Source organism: Aphis gossypii, unplaced genomic scaffold (genome assembly GCF_020184175.1).
Source record: "Aphis gossypii isolate Hap1 unplaced genomic scaffold, ASM2018417v2 Contig00380, whole genome shotgun sequence".
Classification (NCBI taxonomy): domain Eukaryota; kingdom Metazoa; phylum Arthropoda; class Insecta; order Hemiptera; family Aphididae; genus Aphis; species Aphis gossypii.
In genome coordinates, this window is record NW_026083085.1 from 58,811 (window position 1) to 76,489 (window position 17,679).

The window sequence follows — 17,679 nt, forward strand, 5'->3', positions numbered from 1 at the left end:
TGCATTGGTTTTGACTGTTTTGATACACTGTTAAACTTAGAAGTAGATTTCTCTACTTTATATGCCTTTATTCAGTCATCAAACCCGGATGCACATGCTATGAAAATATTCAAGAGTATTATTTTATTTAAATTTAAATTATTCAGTAAAATCAGTTATAATGGTAGGTACTATAGGCTATAGCAGAACCTACTGTAGTACCCATAGATAAATAAATACAAAATTCAGTTTTCCTAAAAAACTATTATAGTAAAGTAATTTTAAATAGACTAAATATTACATAATAACTATAAATTATAATATAATCTGCATATTACTCGATAAGGTTTTTTATTTTGGGTATATCTACTTTTATTTTAGGTATTTTAATTTATTCAATGTACTTAATTAAAATAATATAGTACCTATCAGTTATAAACCTTTAACTAGTAATTAGTATAAATATTTTTTAATGTACAAACTAATTCTTTTTTTTACAAAATACATATCATGTAAATACTTTAAAATAATATATTTGCACTTAATTAGTAGTTAGTAATATTAGCTATAACTTATAACTAATCAAATAATACAATTCAATATATTTTGAAATTACACTTACTTTATAGTGACTCAATAAGTTCCCGGTAGAACCTGAGTATGCAATTATTTTTTTAGTGCAGTTTAAACAAGTAACTAACATTTTTGATCCAGTGTTTGAAATCTTCTTAAAAAATTTACTATCTAATAGGTAATTTTCTTTTTCATCAATTGTTGCATTAATTTTAGACGATGTATTATCTTGAATATCTGGTTCGTGTTCACGTTCAGATGGTCCAGGATTGTCGGTTTCAAATTCATTGTCCTCATATTGTCTTTTAAGTGAATGAAAAGATTTTACAAATTTATCCATTTAGAAGTATTTTTTTTTGTAGTACGTTATAAAATGATATCGCATTATTTGTAGTTTAAACTTAAAGACACAAATACATGTAATAAGTATTAACAAGATCACAACATTAAACTTCGGTTGGTAATGAAGAACTATAATATTATAATTTGATACAGCAGTCGCTAATGCTTAATAGAATAATAGATACTCATTAAGACAGTTATCACTAATCAGTATGTATATTTTAATTTTTAATAACTAGAAATAGCTGGTACTATTTTCTCCGTAATTGTGAATACGAATCAAATGTATTATCAATATAAACACAATTAAGTGGCTGTGTCCGTAGACGTTAACGCATAAACTATTTTTAGCTGAAAATGTTTTTTCCCGCAAAGTCGACTACGCCGCATTTTATCGGGCCAACGTTCGTACTCTCTCTCGTACATCACGACAGTCTATAGTCTGTTATTAATTATTATCATAATATTTATTATTATTATGAAACGTGGTGAACCCGAGTAGCAATTTTAATGTTCAATGTCGGTTTCCAATTACCGTGTTAAAAATACGGTGCATACACTGTTTATGAACCGATAACTGAACTTACAACGGTTCACTAAAAGTGTTTTAACATTTTTAATAACCAAAATATTTTTAAATAATTCAATGTCAGTAATACAGACCTTGCACAGTGCTTGCAGTGTGCTGTTAAACCGACATAAAAAGACGGTGCTGTGAAAATGTTCACACACCATAGATATTCATATTCACTGTGTTACAGTACCGTGCAATAGACGGTTCTAGGACCGTACTTAATAATATTGTTGCTCAGTGTCTGGTCGGTGTTACCGGCAATTTATGTATAATAATTTAATAAATAATAACATACAAAATTTAATATAATTTTTATTCTGATTAATGATGATTATAATCGCGCGTTTATAAATTTATAATATTTTTTTTTATATTTATATAAACATGTTATCGGCAGAAGCTATAATTAGCTATATATTAGGTATTTTAGCCTTTTGATCGCTGGCCTAGCTATTATTAGGCGAGCCGCTGCCCGCTGTACAACTGTCAACTTATTATTTGTCCAGGTTTAATCGTCCGACTTTACTGTACTAGTCCCTAGATATATTAAGATTAATTATTACTTGTGGAAACCATAATAATAAATAAAGTATATAGGTAGGTATAGTTTTTGTTATCTATGGTGGAAACTTGGGACGCGGCGCGCTCTCTCTCTGAACGAAGTTATTTATAATAATAATATAATCAATTAATATATTAAATATAAGTTTATTTTATATATTTTGTAGTTTATAAAAATATAGCGGAGTGCTGCTAGCTGTATAGATATTAGTGATATTACATTATTACGTTACTTTAGCTGCGTAAGCACACGTGTGTAGTTGTACTGTTGTGTTTGGCGGTTATAGATATCCTATTATACCGATTACCGACTCCTCGGTAACTCGTTTGTTAATTTGTTGTTTCTGTCCTCATGCAGACATAAATATCATCTATACAGTTGTATTGTACTGATTTTTTGATAAGTGTTCAGTAAAAGTTTATTATACTTGCGTAATTAGCAACGACAACAGCTCAACACGTGTTCGACCGTTCATAATTCAATCAAAATGTAAGTACTTATAATTTATATTCTATAATTTATAGTTTATACACGCTTTATTGTAATACTTGCTATGGTTGGGTATACACTTTGCGTATACTCAAATATTGATTAGTAGTGCGCTGTAGGTACCTATACTCGTTCTATTAGCCACCAAATTAATTACTTAATAAGACAATTGTTGAAACCAGCTACTTATTAGTACCTATTCGAGTTGGATTTGATTAATATAAATCAATGGATTAATAATAAATGGATAGTTTTGATTTGTTGAATGGTCAATGATTGGAAATAATATTTTATTTAGATTTTTAAGGAAAATATTATTTCTCCTATTGTTTAAAATCATTGCTATTAATATAATTTCTCCACTTATCATAGAATCATGACTGCAGTAGTAAAAGTATGAAAAATTGTATCTATATTTTATAGATTTAAAAAAACTGAACATCCCAGACCATAGTGTTTTTATAGGTACATACATTTTTTTTGTATTTGTATTATTATGTATTTTGAAATAATATAATCTGTGCTTCCTCTACTTTAACTACTACCTATAGGGCTACCTGCCTACCTATATTGCCTATTTAAATTATTATCAGTAACTATTAGTAAACTAAGTTCAATCAAATATGTATAGTATATAACAGATAAACTATAGGATGGTAACTTTGCTATTTTAAGATTTGGATTATGTATTAATAAAATGTTAAATTATTATTTATTGAAATACTTAAAATAAGTATATTTATTTCTTAGTTGTATTAAATCATAGGTTGCAATCATAAAAAAACCTTGTTTATAGGTCAAAGTCTACTCGTTATCTCTGTAGGAAAAGGGCTGCATCTTTTATAGATTCAACATTTTTAGCCAATAATGAAGTGAATATTGAGGGTAACCAAAGACTACATCCTTTATTGAACTCACCTTTACCTACTAGTTCACAGCCTATAAGTCCAGTACCTATTCCAGTACTTAATACTGGTTTAAATTTATTTGATTTTAATAGTGAAAATACTTTGAACCACAGTTCTAGTACTAGTAGTATGACTAGTGGTCATAGTAGTTCAGACGAAGACATTGTACATCAGAAATTGATACACAAGATGAGATATTGAAGTAGTTATTGCCAAATGGGCAAATAGAAATAATGTATGTCATTCAGTTTTAGATGACTTATTAGTTTCTTTATCCAAATTCCATTATTTCAAAAATTTACCTAAAGATTCTCGCACGTTATTGCATACTCCAGTCAAAACTGTATTAAAAGATATTAAAGGTGGAGTGTATTATCATTTTGGAATTTCAAATGAAATAGAATATTTAATGAAATTGAAACAAAACCTGCCCAATAAATTGCTATTAGTCGTTGGAATCGATGGACTTCCGATAACAAAAAATCCAGCAAGCCAGTTATGGCCAATTCTTGGCTATTTTACCAATTTAGTTATTGAAAAACCTAGGGTGTTCATAATTGGTGCTTATTATGGACAATCCAAGCCAGATGACTCCAATGAATATTTAGAAGATTTTGTAAATGAATTATGTATCTTAAATGATGTTGGAATAACTATCGAAGGTAAGAAAATTAATATAGTGCTAAAAGCTATCATATGTGATTCTCCGGCTAAAGCTTCTGTTCTCAATATAATCACCATACTGCTAAAAATTCTTGTCATACTATAGGCAAATATGAAAACAATCGGGTTTATTTCCCTGATTTGTCTGCTTCTACGAGGAATCATATTGAATTTATATCTTATTTTGATAAAGATTTTCATTTAGGGGAAACAATTCTGACCAAAATTCCTAATTTTGACTTAATTAATAACATTCCATTTGATTAAATGCATTGTGTATGTATTGGAGTGATGAAAAAAATATTAACGTTTTGGATTGGTGGAGTTAAAAAACATACTTTGGCTCTTCCAAAAAATTTAATTTTAATTTTAGATAAAAAAATTAACACACTTGGACAGTATATCCCACATGAATTCCAAAGAGCACCAAATGAAAATAGCAGAAAACATCCACTTCATGATGCATCTCGGTTAAAAGCTTCTGAATTGAGACAAATATTATTATACACTGGAATGGTAATTTTTTCTGATATATTAAGTAAAGAAATCTATGAGAATTTCATGGAACTCTGTGTAGCCATGAGAATTCTTTCAACAGAAAATATTTCAGAGGAATACACTGAATTTGCCAAATCATTGGTAAATCACTTTGTTGCTTCTTTTGCTAAATTGTATGGAAAATCTTACTTGTCTTCTAATATGCATATAATACAACATTTGGCTGATGATACAAAACAATATGGGCCATTAGATAAATTTTCTGCATTTCCATTCGAAAATTATATGCAACCCTTAAAAAAAAAAATTAAAAGTGGAGTAAAACCACTTCAGCAATTAGTAAGACGGTATACTGAAGATCAAATACTTTTTAAAGATGAAAACCAAAATTCTAATAAAAATTCACTCGGGCCTATCAATTATAGATGCAAATTAAAAAATAGACCAATGACTAATGATGTCTTTGAACCACAGTTCACTGGTTGGAGGATGAAACGCTTTGTTATAAAACTTAATAGTTCTGATAATTGTGTGAAAATGAAGAATAATGATGTGGTACTTATTGAAAATATTGCTTCATCAAAATTAGACACTAATAATATAATGATAATTGGAAGAAAGTTCAATACAATTAAGAAATTTTTTGAAAAGCCTTGTTCTTCAAACTTATTAAATATACATAATGCATCTCAACTTAGTCACCTTCAATCTTGGATTTTAAGTGATATACAAGAAAAATTGATCTGCTTACCACTGATTGATAATGACATAAATAATTCTGTCATATTGCCTCTATTGCATTTACAATAATATATATTAGTTTATATTTATTATTATTATTTTTATTTTATTATATTTTGTGTTATATATTTTATAATGTACAACTATTAAAACTAATTTTAAATTCACATACTGCAGTCCATATAGAGAATAATTATATAAAAAACTAGGAATAATTGTAAAATAGTCTAAAAAAGTATAAGCAAGAACTTAATTATTTATACATGTTTTTATTAATATTAAATTATTCGACTAAATTTAATTGATGATACTATATTAAGTATATTATATATAGAAAAACGAAATTAATATATTTCAAGCAAGTTTTAATTTCTAAAGTAAATTATTCATTTATATCTGTAACAGAATATATCTTATATTATAGTATGTATACATTTAGGCCCTGGTATGTTATTACATTTAACTCTACAAATGAAGTACAACACGTTCCTAGCACTTGGTTGTCCAAAAATAGTTGATGGTTTCCATACATTCAAAGTGACAACAAAAATATATACTTTACTGTACCACAAGTTGCTAATATGATCAAGAAATGCATACTGCCTAACAAAAATGATGGAAAATATTATAATGTTGTAATTAGAGCTGGACCATTTGGTAAGCAAAAAAATAAACTAAATAAATAATTTACTTAGACTGATACGTATAAAAATAATATTTATTGAGTGTTGGGAGGTATATATATATGTAATATATATATATAGATGTTAGCTATAATATTACTGAGCTATAACATCTGTAAAGCTTACAATTATTAACCATTAAATCATTTAATAATCACTACAATATTAAAAGTTACTATATATCCTTAAATATATCCAACACTCATATTTGTTTAACAAAAAATACTATTAGATATAATAATTGTAGTTATTTTTTTTTTAGATAAAGAGAATAATGCTAAGAGGGTATCCAAAGCATGGTCAGAGCCAGATTCTTCCTCTGATGATAATTTATCTCCTGTAAAGCCATCTCCTAAAAAGAAGAAAACTTTGTTTAGTTCTTCTAGTGTGCATGATGATGAGTTTGCTGTAGACATACCTAAGGCACCTATAACACCTATTAGAAAACCATGTAATATTATAGTTTAATTTTGAGTTTAACGTTATATTATAAATTAAATATAATGTCTGTTTATTATAACTTTTTGTATAGTGTCTTCTAAAAATAACACACCTGCTTCATTGGATTCGATCTCACCTATTGACTTAAAAGGTAATATACCTAACTCATTAAACTTAAATAATATTATTATTAAAATAAAATATAGCATTTTCATTATATTTATAAGTGATTTAGTTATAATGATTCTTTATGAAATATATCTATATAATTAATACGAGTATTATTTTTAATTGTTAGAATTATAAAACTTAAATATAATATAAACAAATTTTTGAAATACATATTGTCTTTTGCAGATACAAGCACTAGTTTTATGGTTAATTCTTCCAACATAGCACCATTAATGACGTCAAATATTTATGTTTGTGCTCAATCAACTCCATCTACATCCAGTTATTCAGTTAAAGACAAGATAAATAAACGTAAATATAATTTAATTTAAATTATAACCTTAATTTTTTAATGTGAAATAATATAATACATTTAATCATTACTGTGATTATTATAGACTGTAGCACTGAATCTCTATCTTATGATCTGGAATATTTTGATGATGTAGCATCCATTAAAGAAAATAGTGTGGAAAGTAAAGATAACAATAAACTAATTTACTTAATTTTGCTATTAAATGACATAGTGTAATTTAATTTTTACAGCAAATAATTCATGTATGAATAAGTATGAAACAATCCAAAAAAATACTGATCCTGTGTCAATGAAATTTAATATTGATATAGTTGACAAAATAAGCTCTAATGCTATTAGCAAAGGCAAGTTATTTTATGTTATAGACTATAGTTACTTAAACCAAAGTTTTTTATGTATTTTTATTAAGTACCTAATTTTAATTTATATACTTGTTTAGAATTATTTAGCCACAACTCAAAAGAAGATGAAGAATTAATTAACAATATAAATAATGATGATGATTTAACAGAGTTCATTTTAGAAGCTGAAAATAATGATTTCTTGATAGAAGAACCATCTACTAGCACTAACTGTAATAGTACTAATTTTATTGAACACATGGAAAATAGTTAGTTGGAATATTAAACATTTTAATATGCATTATTATGCATTATCAACTATATAATTGTATTAATATAAATTTCAGAAAATTGTTGTTGTACAAATATTTCTGAGCTTAAGTCTATTATAACATCTAACAACAAGTCTATAGAATCAACACTTAAGCAATTGGTGACTCAAATTTATATATTGAATAACTCTAATACTAGGATTTGCAACACTTTTAAAAACATGGACCAGAAGTTACAAATAATTATGAAAGCAAATGATAAAACTAGATCTTTGGCCCTGCCTTTACCCGTGTTACCTTCATCTTTGGTTGGAATACTACCAACTAAATCAATAGATGAGGTTGATGCAGTAGAAGCACTTTTGTCAAATAATGAAGATGGATTAAAAAACCAAGAGGAATTGGTGAGTATAAATACTATTTCTTTTTTTAATGCCCAAACAATCATAAAATGTTGTATAAATTATTAGATATTACATATAGGTAATATATTAACAATTATATTTTGATTTGTATTTTTACAGAAATCGTATCTCTACATTAAAGCATCTAACACATCTTCATTTAGTTCTGCAATAAGGCAAACAGTGGATTATTGTTTTGAATACCACGTTTTAGCTTTATTTAGCTATAAAGGGAAAACTAAACGATCATTTATAGAGCTTAAAATATATTCAGTTATTTATGGTAAGTTTATGACTGATGTTTATTATAATCATTCTTATTTATACTACACATTCATATTTATATTATCAATAACAATTATGTTTTTAGGAAAAAGAAAATAATTTAACAGTTTTAGTTTCTAATATAAGTACTGTGGCAAAAGTACAATTTTAGTTTTTGGATTCTATAATATTAGGAGTTAAAAACTGAAAATAATTTAAGTGTTAATAATGTTTCAGAAGCTTTATCTGGTTTCCGAACATCACCACTTGAAGAGCAAACATTTCACAAAGTTACTGATAACTATATTCGACATGCCATTAAAAAAGACACCAATGAACTAAATAAAATGAACATTTAAATTGTAAAAAAAAAGAAATATATTATTATTAAAACAAGCAAGTTGTATTCTACAAGTAGTAATAATTTACTTCTTGCCCTTAAAGTTTTTGGTTTTTTTTTATTGAAATAAATAATAGTTTTATTAAAACTAGTTTTTTATTATACTATGCACATTAAAAAGTTTTGATACTGTATATTATTTTATTTATCACAATATATGTGGATTAGGTTTCAATATTTTAAAGAGAGGCCAGAATAGTGTTTACAGTGTAGAAATACTACATTAATTTAATATCTATTAGTTTTTTTTTTTTGTAAAATCTTTTATTAATATTATTTATTAACTTTTGTGAGAGACTATGCATTTTTATTCCTACAATTAATGTATACACATCTTATGTATTTATAAAAAAAATAAATTAAATTAAGTCATTTATCACGGATATATCATTAAATTTTAGACAAATTGTGCACAGTGCTGTGATTCATAACTGAACCGTTAAAACACCGATATTTTCACTAATGGTGCACGGTACGGATTAAGTTAATTTCTAGCTAAGACACGGTTATAACACTGACCTCCGCACCAATCGATCACAGTGTTATGCATATAAAAAATCGGTATTCAAATTGATAAAAACACGGTGCCCTGAACCACATTTGCACGGAGTTCAACACTTACGTTTCAATGATATTTTAACCATCTCTGCACTTGAATTGCTACTCGGGAATATTCGGGATTTAAAAATTTGAATTTCTTAATCATTGACTGAATAATTATCTAGATAATTATTTTTAGATAACCTATTTATTTATCTAGATAAGATTAAAAGATACTTAAAATAATTTTTATTTAGATAAGATAAAAAGATAATTATATTTTATCTAGATAATGCACAACACTGATTAGTGATTATCAATACTATACAGTATTACAGTCTACGGTCTACGACAACAAATACTTTTATTATCAGCTAGACCGTATGAACAATCGTCGTTGTAGACTGTGATGTCTCGGGCTAATGGAAAAAATTTTAATTTCGAAAGAAATAAACGAAAACACAATCTAAATATAAATATTAGGTACTGATAATCGTGACTCGGGAGAATAACAGAAATATTGCCTGAAAACCAATATAATTATTAATTTTTATACGATTAAAGCTTAATATTTTATCAACGTATATAATTATACAATTACAAATACATATTATAAAGTATACAATCAAAACTTTTATTAACGAAATAGTTGATAGCAAGTTTAATTGGTTTGATGATAGATTTTTTTTTATAAAAAAATTTAAAAAATGTCAGTATCAAGTTTAAAGTTTTTTAATCTCGAAAAATATTTCTGTCATTTTTTTTAGGGGTTTTAAAAAACTCATGGGGGGTTGTGACCTGATAACCCGCCCCCCCCTTGGCTACGCCCATGGTTAACCGTATATGCCAGGGGTAATAGACTATAGTAAGAACTAAGTAGTAACAGCCAACAGGGAATCTGCTATTTTTAATGTCAATTATTAGTTTTTTTTGAGTTTTCACATATGGACATATGGTACATGGAATGAGGTAGATTAGGTTTTTTACGTATTCATTTTTAAAATTATGTTAAAGAACAGCTATAATTTTTTGTTGAAGTGGAAATTACTTGGGTATTAAATAATTTAATATAAAGTATAAACATATAATATTATGTTATTAGTAAAATTATAAAAAAATAAATAACTAACAAGGGTAATAGTTGTAATAGCTAACTTTATAAATAAAAAAGAAATGTTACTTCATAAATATAATGATATACCTAACCCTAAAATAATTTAATTATGTTCAAAAATTAAAATCCTAAAAAGGTTATCATTATTAAGAAAAAAAAATAAGGATAATTATAAATGACACCAATACACCATACAGTATTGCATTTTAAAATTATAACTTATTACTATTACTTAATAGTCGTTACTCGTTAATATAAATATTTATACACAAAATATAAAATAATAATATGCATTTTCTAGAAAGATAACGTGGATTTAATAAGATCGATGAAATGAAAATTATTACAGAACACACTTCAAAATGCGACGTTGCCGAGACTCGGATCTCGAAAAAGGCGAACACAAATTATTTGTGTATATTATTAAAAAAATTTTTGTACAAACATCATCGACTGTGGCGCATTCTGCACTACAAACATCACAACTAATTTACACACAAATTCTTATTTTTGGTATTTTATTAGATCCAACTAATTTTTGTAAACCCGTATTATAAATACTTATATGGACTAATATATTATGAAAACGATGCGAGATCTGGTCATAAGGATCTCACTACGAAAAATGATCTCACAACGCTGCTCATTTTCTATACGTTGGATCCCATAAGGTATTATATGTAAACCCACACACACACACACATACACACACACCACACCACACATTCATTTTTAATATAAAATATATGAATGTATAGCAGCGAACAGAATCAATAGAGACGTACAAGGATGCCTTAGCTAGTGTAATTTCGAAAGGAAATATTGAAGATAACGTTTCAAACTAAATAACATTGACGGAAGGAAATTACACGTATACGATTCGATGTCCAGTAGCGCCAAAATACGATGACTACTACGTTATCCAATATTATAAAACTAGTGTTATTAAGGACATTCCGTCACTTGAAAGGTAAAAACCATAATAAAAAAAACCAATGATTAAATGATGAACTATAGTTAAATAACAGCGACACAATCATTTATTGATCACCAGATTATTTTTTTAATTTGACCGTTACCTATTATTATACAACACAAATAAATTATTAAATTCTAATTAAAATAATGAGATCGAGGATTTTATCGTTAATATTTAACTATAACATGATTAAATAATAAAACATATTACGAAAATTATTCAATAATGATTTTTTATAATAGATGCAAACATTCTGAAGCTAGCGTGAAGTTGTATACTTGCAATACCTATCCTGCTGATAATGAAATATCGAATAAAATAAACGAACCTATTAGTTCAATTTTGAATCGATGTTCATCAGATCCAAAACGAAAGATTGTAAGAAACAGCAAAAAATAAAATGCAAATATATTATAATGTGAAAACTATTTATTGATAATATAAATTATAACATTTAATAAAATTATTAAAATTGATAAAATTAATTAATCTTTATTTTTACTATAATATTGAAATCAATTCTTAGAGTAATTATAACAATTATAATGGTATAAAGTTCAATACAAATTTTATTTTAAATCGTCATTAAATAATATAATATCATATCTGATAGTGAATTATTGTGGAATTGAAGTATTTCATATAGGTATAAAATAAGAATCATCGTTCTGTATACAACACATGGTAAAGTCAAAATTTTGAATATTATACTGTTTAGTAAAATCATTTTGCTGACAAGATGATGGTAGAATATTGATGTCTGCTCTAATTAATGAATATACGGTATCAAAAGTTGACTGATATGAAACCAAATTTTTCTGCTTTTCTACAATATGTGAATCGATACATTATTGTAATTGTTTTAAACGATGTAAATCAGTATATGATAAGGTAATAAAATGATCATTAACATGCAATTTAATAGTTAACTGAATTTTGACTGAAATCTTTCTAGCACTTTTCTGTATGCATTTTCTGATTTAGATTCCATAAGCACATAGCATACAGGTATAGACTAGAAAAATACATGTTTAATAATTTATTTCAAATTTTTAATGACTTATAAATAATAATTTTACATGGTTTTGCAAGATCAAATGTATGATAAATAATTGACGACAATGAGGCATGGATGGGACCACTTTGAATGTGGCATCAGCGTGTAGTTCTGTAGCACCCTGATGAACTACAGCACTGATGAGATCACGACAAGCAAACATAATGCTGTACTTGTCATCATTATCAACAATCCATTCTTGATAGAAACGAGAATCATTACATTGATACCTAAAACAACCATGGTAATACATGTTAAATGGAAAAACAATTTTTATTAGTTTCAATCATATTTTATACAATTATCCATGTACCTGTCTGCGTTTATGTCCAAATGTTCACCTAGCTCACGCAACGTTGCAGGTAAAGGTGGATGCGTATCTCTTCTAGAGTGGCACATTGAAGGCTCTGCTGTTGGCCAACTATAACATACGGCTGTACGAGGATTTCTATAAAATTTATATTTTATCATAATAACTGTGTATGATTTTATTTATATAAAAACTTAAGTAATATATTCTTTATATATATTATATTATATAGATGTTTTAGTTTATTATTATTATTTTTAACCAAGTTAAGTAAAATTTAAGCTAAAAATATATATTAATATTTAAAAAAAAATCGGAAACCATGATCAATTCAATAATAACAATTTTAGTATAACTAAAGCATCAAGTTACCTAATCGATTCCTCGTCATAAATTGATCTTAGTGCTATAGTTTCAGTTTTTGATCTCTGTACTAGAATACTTCTGAAATTTTGTTTCATTTGCTTTTGTGTATACATGTCACAATATGCTTCGTGTGTATGGGGTTTATTTTCCACAATAGTGCCATCTTCTAATTTCATCGCTGTGCCTTTACAATACACATTTGGAGTTGCACATGTATAGTAACTACAAAATTTAAAAAAAAATTGGACATAAAGTAAGCATTTAAACTTTTGATTTATTGGTTTACTCATACTTAAAGACCAAAAATACATACCTATATCATTTCCAAAAAGTTAAGCTATGTACAGCTATATACAGGGTGATGCATTTAAGTGGATACACTCATTATTTCGAAAAGTATTAACTTTTTTGAAAATATTTTTCTTACACAATTTCAAGTCGTTATAAAACAATACTTTTTTAAAAAAACTATGTTTTTTATCCTTATAATAATTGAAGTTTTAGATTCTGAACGGAGTGATGAATGTATTGATTTTACAATGATGTATGTTTTTTTTTTTTTTTGTGTCTGTGTACAGCATAACTATTCGAAATAATGCTTCAATTTCAAACTTCGGGGGTGGTTTCCGATGGAAAACTGAATATCCTTGGTGCATTATAAAGGTAAAAAGTAAAAATTTTCCAACAGTTTTCAAAAAAATCGAGAAAAACAAAAAAAAAATTGACGGAAAAACAAGAAGTGTTACGCAAAACCAGTTTTCGTCAAAATCGAATTTTTTATTTTGCTATAACTCAAAAACTAATCGATGTAAATACTTGAAATTTTCACCAAATGTTTTTATTAGCGTTCTCCATACACAGTTAAATTTTCAAAGAATTTTGGCCTTTTTTTGAACTATTTATAGTCAATTGATATACAGTAGAATCCGCTTATTTGGGACACCGCATAAAGGGGACAACCGCTTAATGGGGACAAATTGTCATAGTCCCGAACGGATGTATAAGCTTAATACAATTTAACTTCGTTTATCCGGGACAAACCATCGGTTATAAGGGACAAAAAAAAAAAGTTTAACAAGATATTTTGGCCTAAATTATCTGATTTCTTATCGAAACTGTAATTATCTAATCTTTATGGCTCTATTATATTTTATATACGCACGTATATGTACAGGCAATGTACGTATATCTTACGTCAATTATGTCAATCATTTTTTTTCCATTTCCACGATAAGAGTCAACTAGCCTACGTACAAAATCGAAAACCTTTAGTTCAAGTTCGTTCGTCGATGTGCATTAATGTGTGTGCGTTTTTATTATTCTCAGTTTGTGATAGTACGTAATAATATTATGTCTCGTAAAGATTTAACATTGATCGAAAAAATTTCTATACTGGATAAAATTAAGGCTCAACCTCATAATACTAGTCTTCGTGAGTTAGAGAAATTAATAGGCACGTCTAAATCGGTACTAAGCCGATTGAAAAATAATGAAATAGCTATTCGTGAACAATATGAAAAATTAAACGACAACAAAAGTGCACCTGTAAACAGAAAAAGAAAACGAGAAGGCAAAGATCCCGAAGTAGACAAAGCTATGAATGAATGGTTTTCTGCTGTTACAGAACGTGGTGTTCGTATTTCGGGCCCCATGTTACAGCAGAAAGCTGAATTTTTTGCTGAAAAAATTGGACATAGTGATTTTAAGGCCACAGAAGGTTGGATAAGTCGATGGAAGGATAGGAATAACATTAAATTCAAGCGATTTCACGGAGAAAAATCTAGTGCTGATACAAACGGTGCTAATGAATGGTCTTTAGCTAAATTACCGGAAATTCTTAAAAAATTTTCTCCTCAGGACATTTATAACGCCGATGAAACTGGGTTATTCTACCGAGCGACTCCGGATGGTTCTTTGTGCTATAAACGCGAAACACTTGAAGGATCAAAAAAAGCTATGGATCGTATAACAGTTTTATGTTGTTGTAATATGGCAGGCACAGATAAAAAAAACTGTTGATAATTGGAAAATCCGCAAAGCCAAGATGTTTTAAAAATATAAAAATAACAAACTTACCTGTTTCTTATTTAGCGAATAAAAATGCATGGATGACAGCAGAAATATTTACATCGTATTTGAAAGACTGGGACAAAGAGCTCGGAAAACAATCAAGAAAATTTTATTAATCGTTGATAATGCTGGACCACATCCAAACTTGATAGATTTAAAAAATATCACACTTGAGTTTCTGCCTCCAAATACTACTTCACTCATTCAACCACTCGATATGGGGATCATTAAGAATTTAAAAACTCATTACCGTGGACTATTGGTAACATACATTTTAAAGGCTATTGAAGATAATTTAGTAACTCCTACTACGTGTGCTATAGATATCAGTTCTAAAATAAACATTCTACAAGCAATACAATTTGTCGCTGATAGCTGGAGAAAAGTGTCGTCGGTTACGATTCAGAATTGTTTTGCACATTGCGGTTTCAGACCACTGATTGATCTACCTATTCCTCCTATTGTTTCTATTGAAAATGACGTAGCGCAATGCGTAGAAAATGGGGAGTTATTTATAAAAATTGATGATGATGTGCAGTGCTTCAATGAAAATGAAAATTACGATAATATTCTCGATGAAATTGCTGAAAGAAGTCTGCAAAATGAAGAAAGCGATGATGATGACGATGACGTTCAGCCCGTAAAAATTACAACAAGAGAAGCAGAAAAGTGCATTGATCAGCTAAGACTACATTTTATGCAAAATGAAAACGGAAATGCACTAACAACTTCGCTAGACGTTTGTGCAGATTTTATCAACAAACAAAGATTTAATAAATTAAATCAAAGAAAAATGGACGATTTTCTGCAGCCTAACAAAATATAAATTAAGTATGTTAATCAATTAATGTATCATAAATATCTATATGTAATAAAATAATAATCTAATTAATTTACGATATAATATAATACTAAATTGTAAATATAATGTACAACTGCTAATAATAATAATAATAATTATATGTAATTTTTAAACAAAGTATGAATTAAGTGTGTATGTATGTATGTATTTTTTAAATAAAGTTATAATGTATGGATATATACACTTTAATAATTTCGGTTTATTAGTTATCCGGTTAATCGGGACAGTCGGATAATGGGGACAAATAGATCACCGCCCAATGTGTCCCAATTAAGCGGATTCTACTGTATTCAATTTTTCTAAGTATTTTTTTTTTTAATAACGATAAAAAAATTTTGGTTGACCGGAAAATTTTGAAAATGTAATACAAGGTTTCTTGTAAGTTGTTCTTAATGTGATAAAAAAAAATCCGAAATCGTTAGTCACAATTTTTAAAGGACTTAAATCAATTTTTAAAGACGAACTTAAATCAATAATTCTTAAAGAATTCATTTCATTGAGACCGAAATTATACGCTTATAAAACCATAGATGATACTGTAGAAAAAAAAGCAAAAGGTGTAAAAAAATATGTAATAAAAAACCATATGCAATTTATTGATTACATAGAGATATTAAATGCTTTTATCAACCATAGAGCTGTTGAGAAAAAACAATCTCACAGAAACATGAATTTCATTCAATCGAATAAACATGTTGTTCATTCAAAAACAATGAACAAGCTTGTTCTCAGTGCTAGTGACGATAAAAGATATATAATGAATGATGGGATAAATACATTGGCGTATGGTCATTACAAACTCACAAAATAATTTAATTAAAAATTTAATGATTCAACAATCAGTAGGTATATACAGCGTTATTTAGCGAAATATTATACAAAATTCAACAGCTTTATTATTTTTCATCGAATAAATTTAGCACTAGGAGCGGTATTATACAACAGCTTTATTATTTTTCATCGAATAAATGTATTACTATATAGCGCTTTCTGTTTATATCAATTGTGGATATATTAAGTTTTTTAAAAATAGACTACGGAGTACTAGGAGAGCATGTGAAATAATTAATTTTACTTGATAAAAAAATTTGTATATATTTTTTTATTATAAAAATGTGTCATACATTTAAAAAAAAAAAAATCTTCATTTTAAAATATCTGATGATGTTATCCACGAATTTTGACTCGAATCGAAACCTAGCCATTTAACAAACATTTTATTCCCAACTTTTTTTATACTACGTTCAACGAGGAAAGTGTCTGGAAAATCAGTTAATTTAATTTCCTGCTCGTAAAAACCACCTAAGATTATATTGTCTGATCCATCTTTTAGTTGATAAGTTACTGGATTTGTCTGTAAAACTTTTGAAACTGTAAATATGTCCGTTGTCCAATTTGGTGTATATCCTTTACTAAATATATGTTTATACTTAGATATTCTTACTTTGTCATTAACTTTTAATTTTGGTTTGTATAATGTATCATTAAATTGTGTATTAAATTTAATTTTGTTTGTATCCGCTCGAGCTTCATTCGGTGTACATTTGATTGTTCTATGTTTTGTGTTATTATAGTTATGCATAATTTTCGATATTGTATTATACCAATTCCATGTACCTGTTGCAGTAAAATGTTTATATATATTATTTTTAAGAGTTTGTATGACACGTTCAGCCATCGAACACTTAATAACACTGTATGAACTGTAATGTTTAATTTTATATTTTTTCATTAAATTTTGAAATTGAATATTATAAAAT

General features: G+C 27.3%; 3 protein-coding genes across 3 annotated transcripts; 2 read left to right on the plus strand and 1 right to left on the minus strand.

Annotated features, from left to right (window-relative positions):
• Positions 1–12,179: 12,179 nt before the first annotated feature.
• LOC126553946 (uncharacterized) lies at positions 12,180–12,773 on the minus strand (the record flags this gene model as incomplete). Its single annotated transcript, XM_050209060.1, has 3 exons — positions 12,180–12,269; positions 12,334–12,541; positions 12,625–12,773. Coding segments are annotated over 3 exons (447 nt in total), but the record flags the coding sequence as incomplete, so codon positions are not given.
• Positions 12,774–14,337: 1,564 nt separating this feature from the next.
• On the plus strand, positions 14,338–15,006 carry LOC126553947 (tigger transposable element-derived protein 6-like). The gene has a single exon (XM_050209061.1). It carries the CDS (start codon positions 14,338–14,340, stop codon positions 15,004–15,006), a length of 669 nt encoding a protein of 222 aa, XP_050065018.1.
• An 85-nt stretch (positions 15,007–15,091) lies between these two features.
• Positions 15,092–15,883, plus strand: LOC126553948 (tigger transposable element-derived protein 6-like). The gene has a single exon (XM_050209062.1). The coding sequence runs from the start codon at positions 15,092–15,094 to the stop codon at positions 15,881–15,883; it is 792 nt and encodes a 263-aa protein (XP_050065019.1).
• The last annotated feature ends 1,796 nt before the right edge of the window (positions 15,884–17,679 follow it).

Excerpts from the sequence above, each read along its gene's own strand:
- LOC126553947 (XM_050209061.1), top strand. The coding sequence starts at position 14,338 with ATGTCTCGTAAAGATTTAACATTGATCGAAAAAATTTCTATACTGGAT.
- LOC126553948 (XM_050209062.1), top strand. The coding sequence starts at position 15,092 with ATGGATGACAGCAGAAATATTTACATCGTATTTGAAAGACTGGGACAA.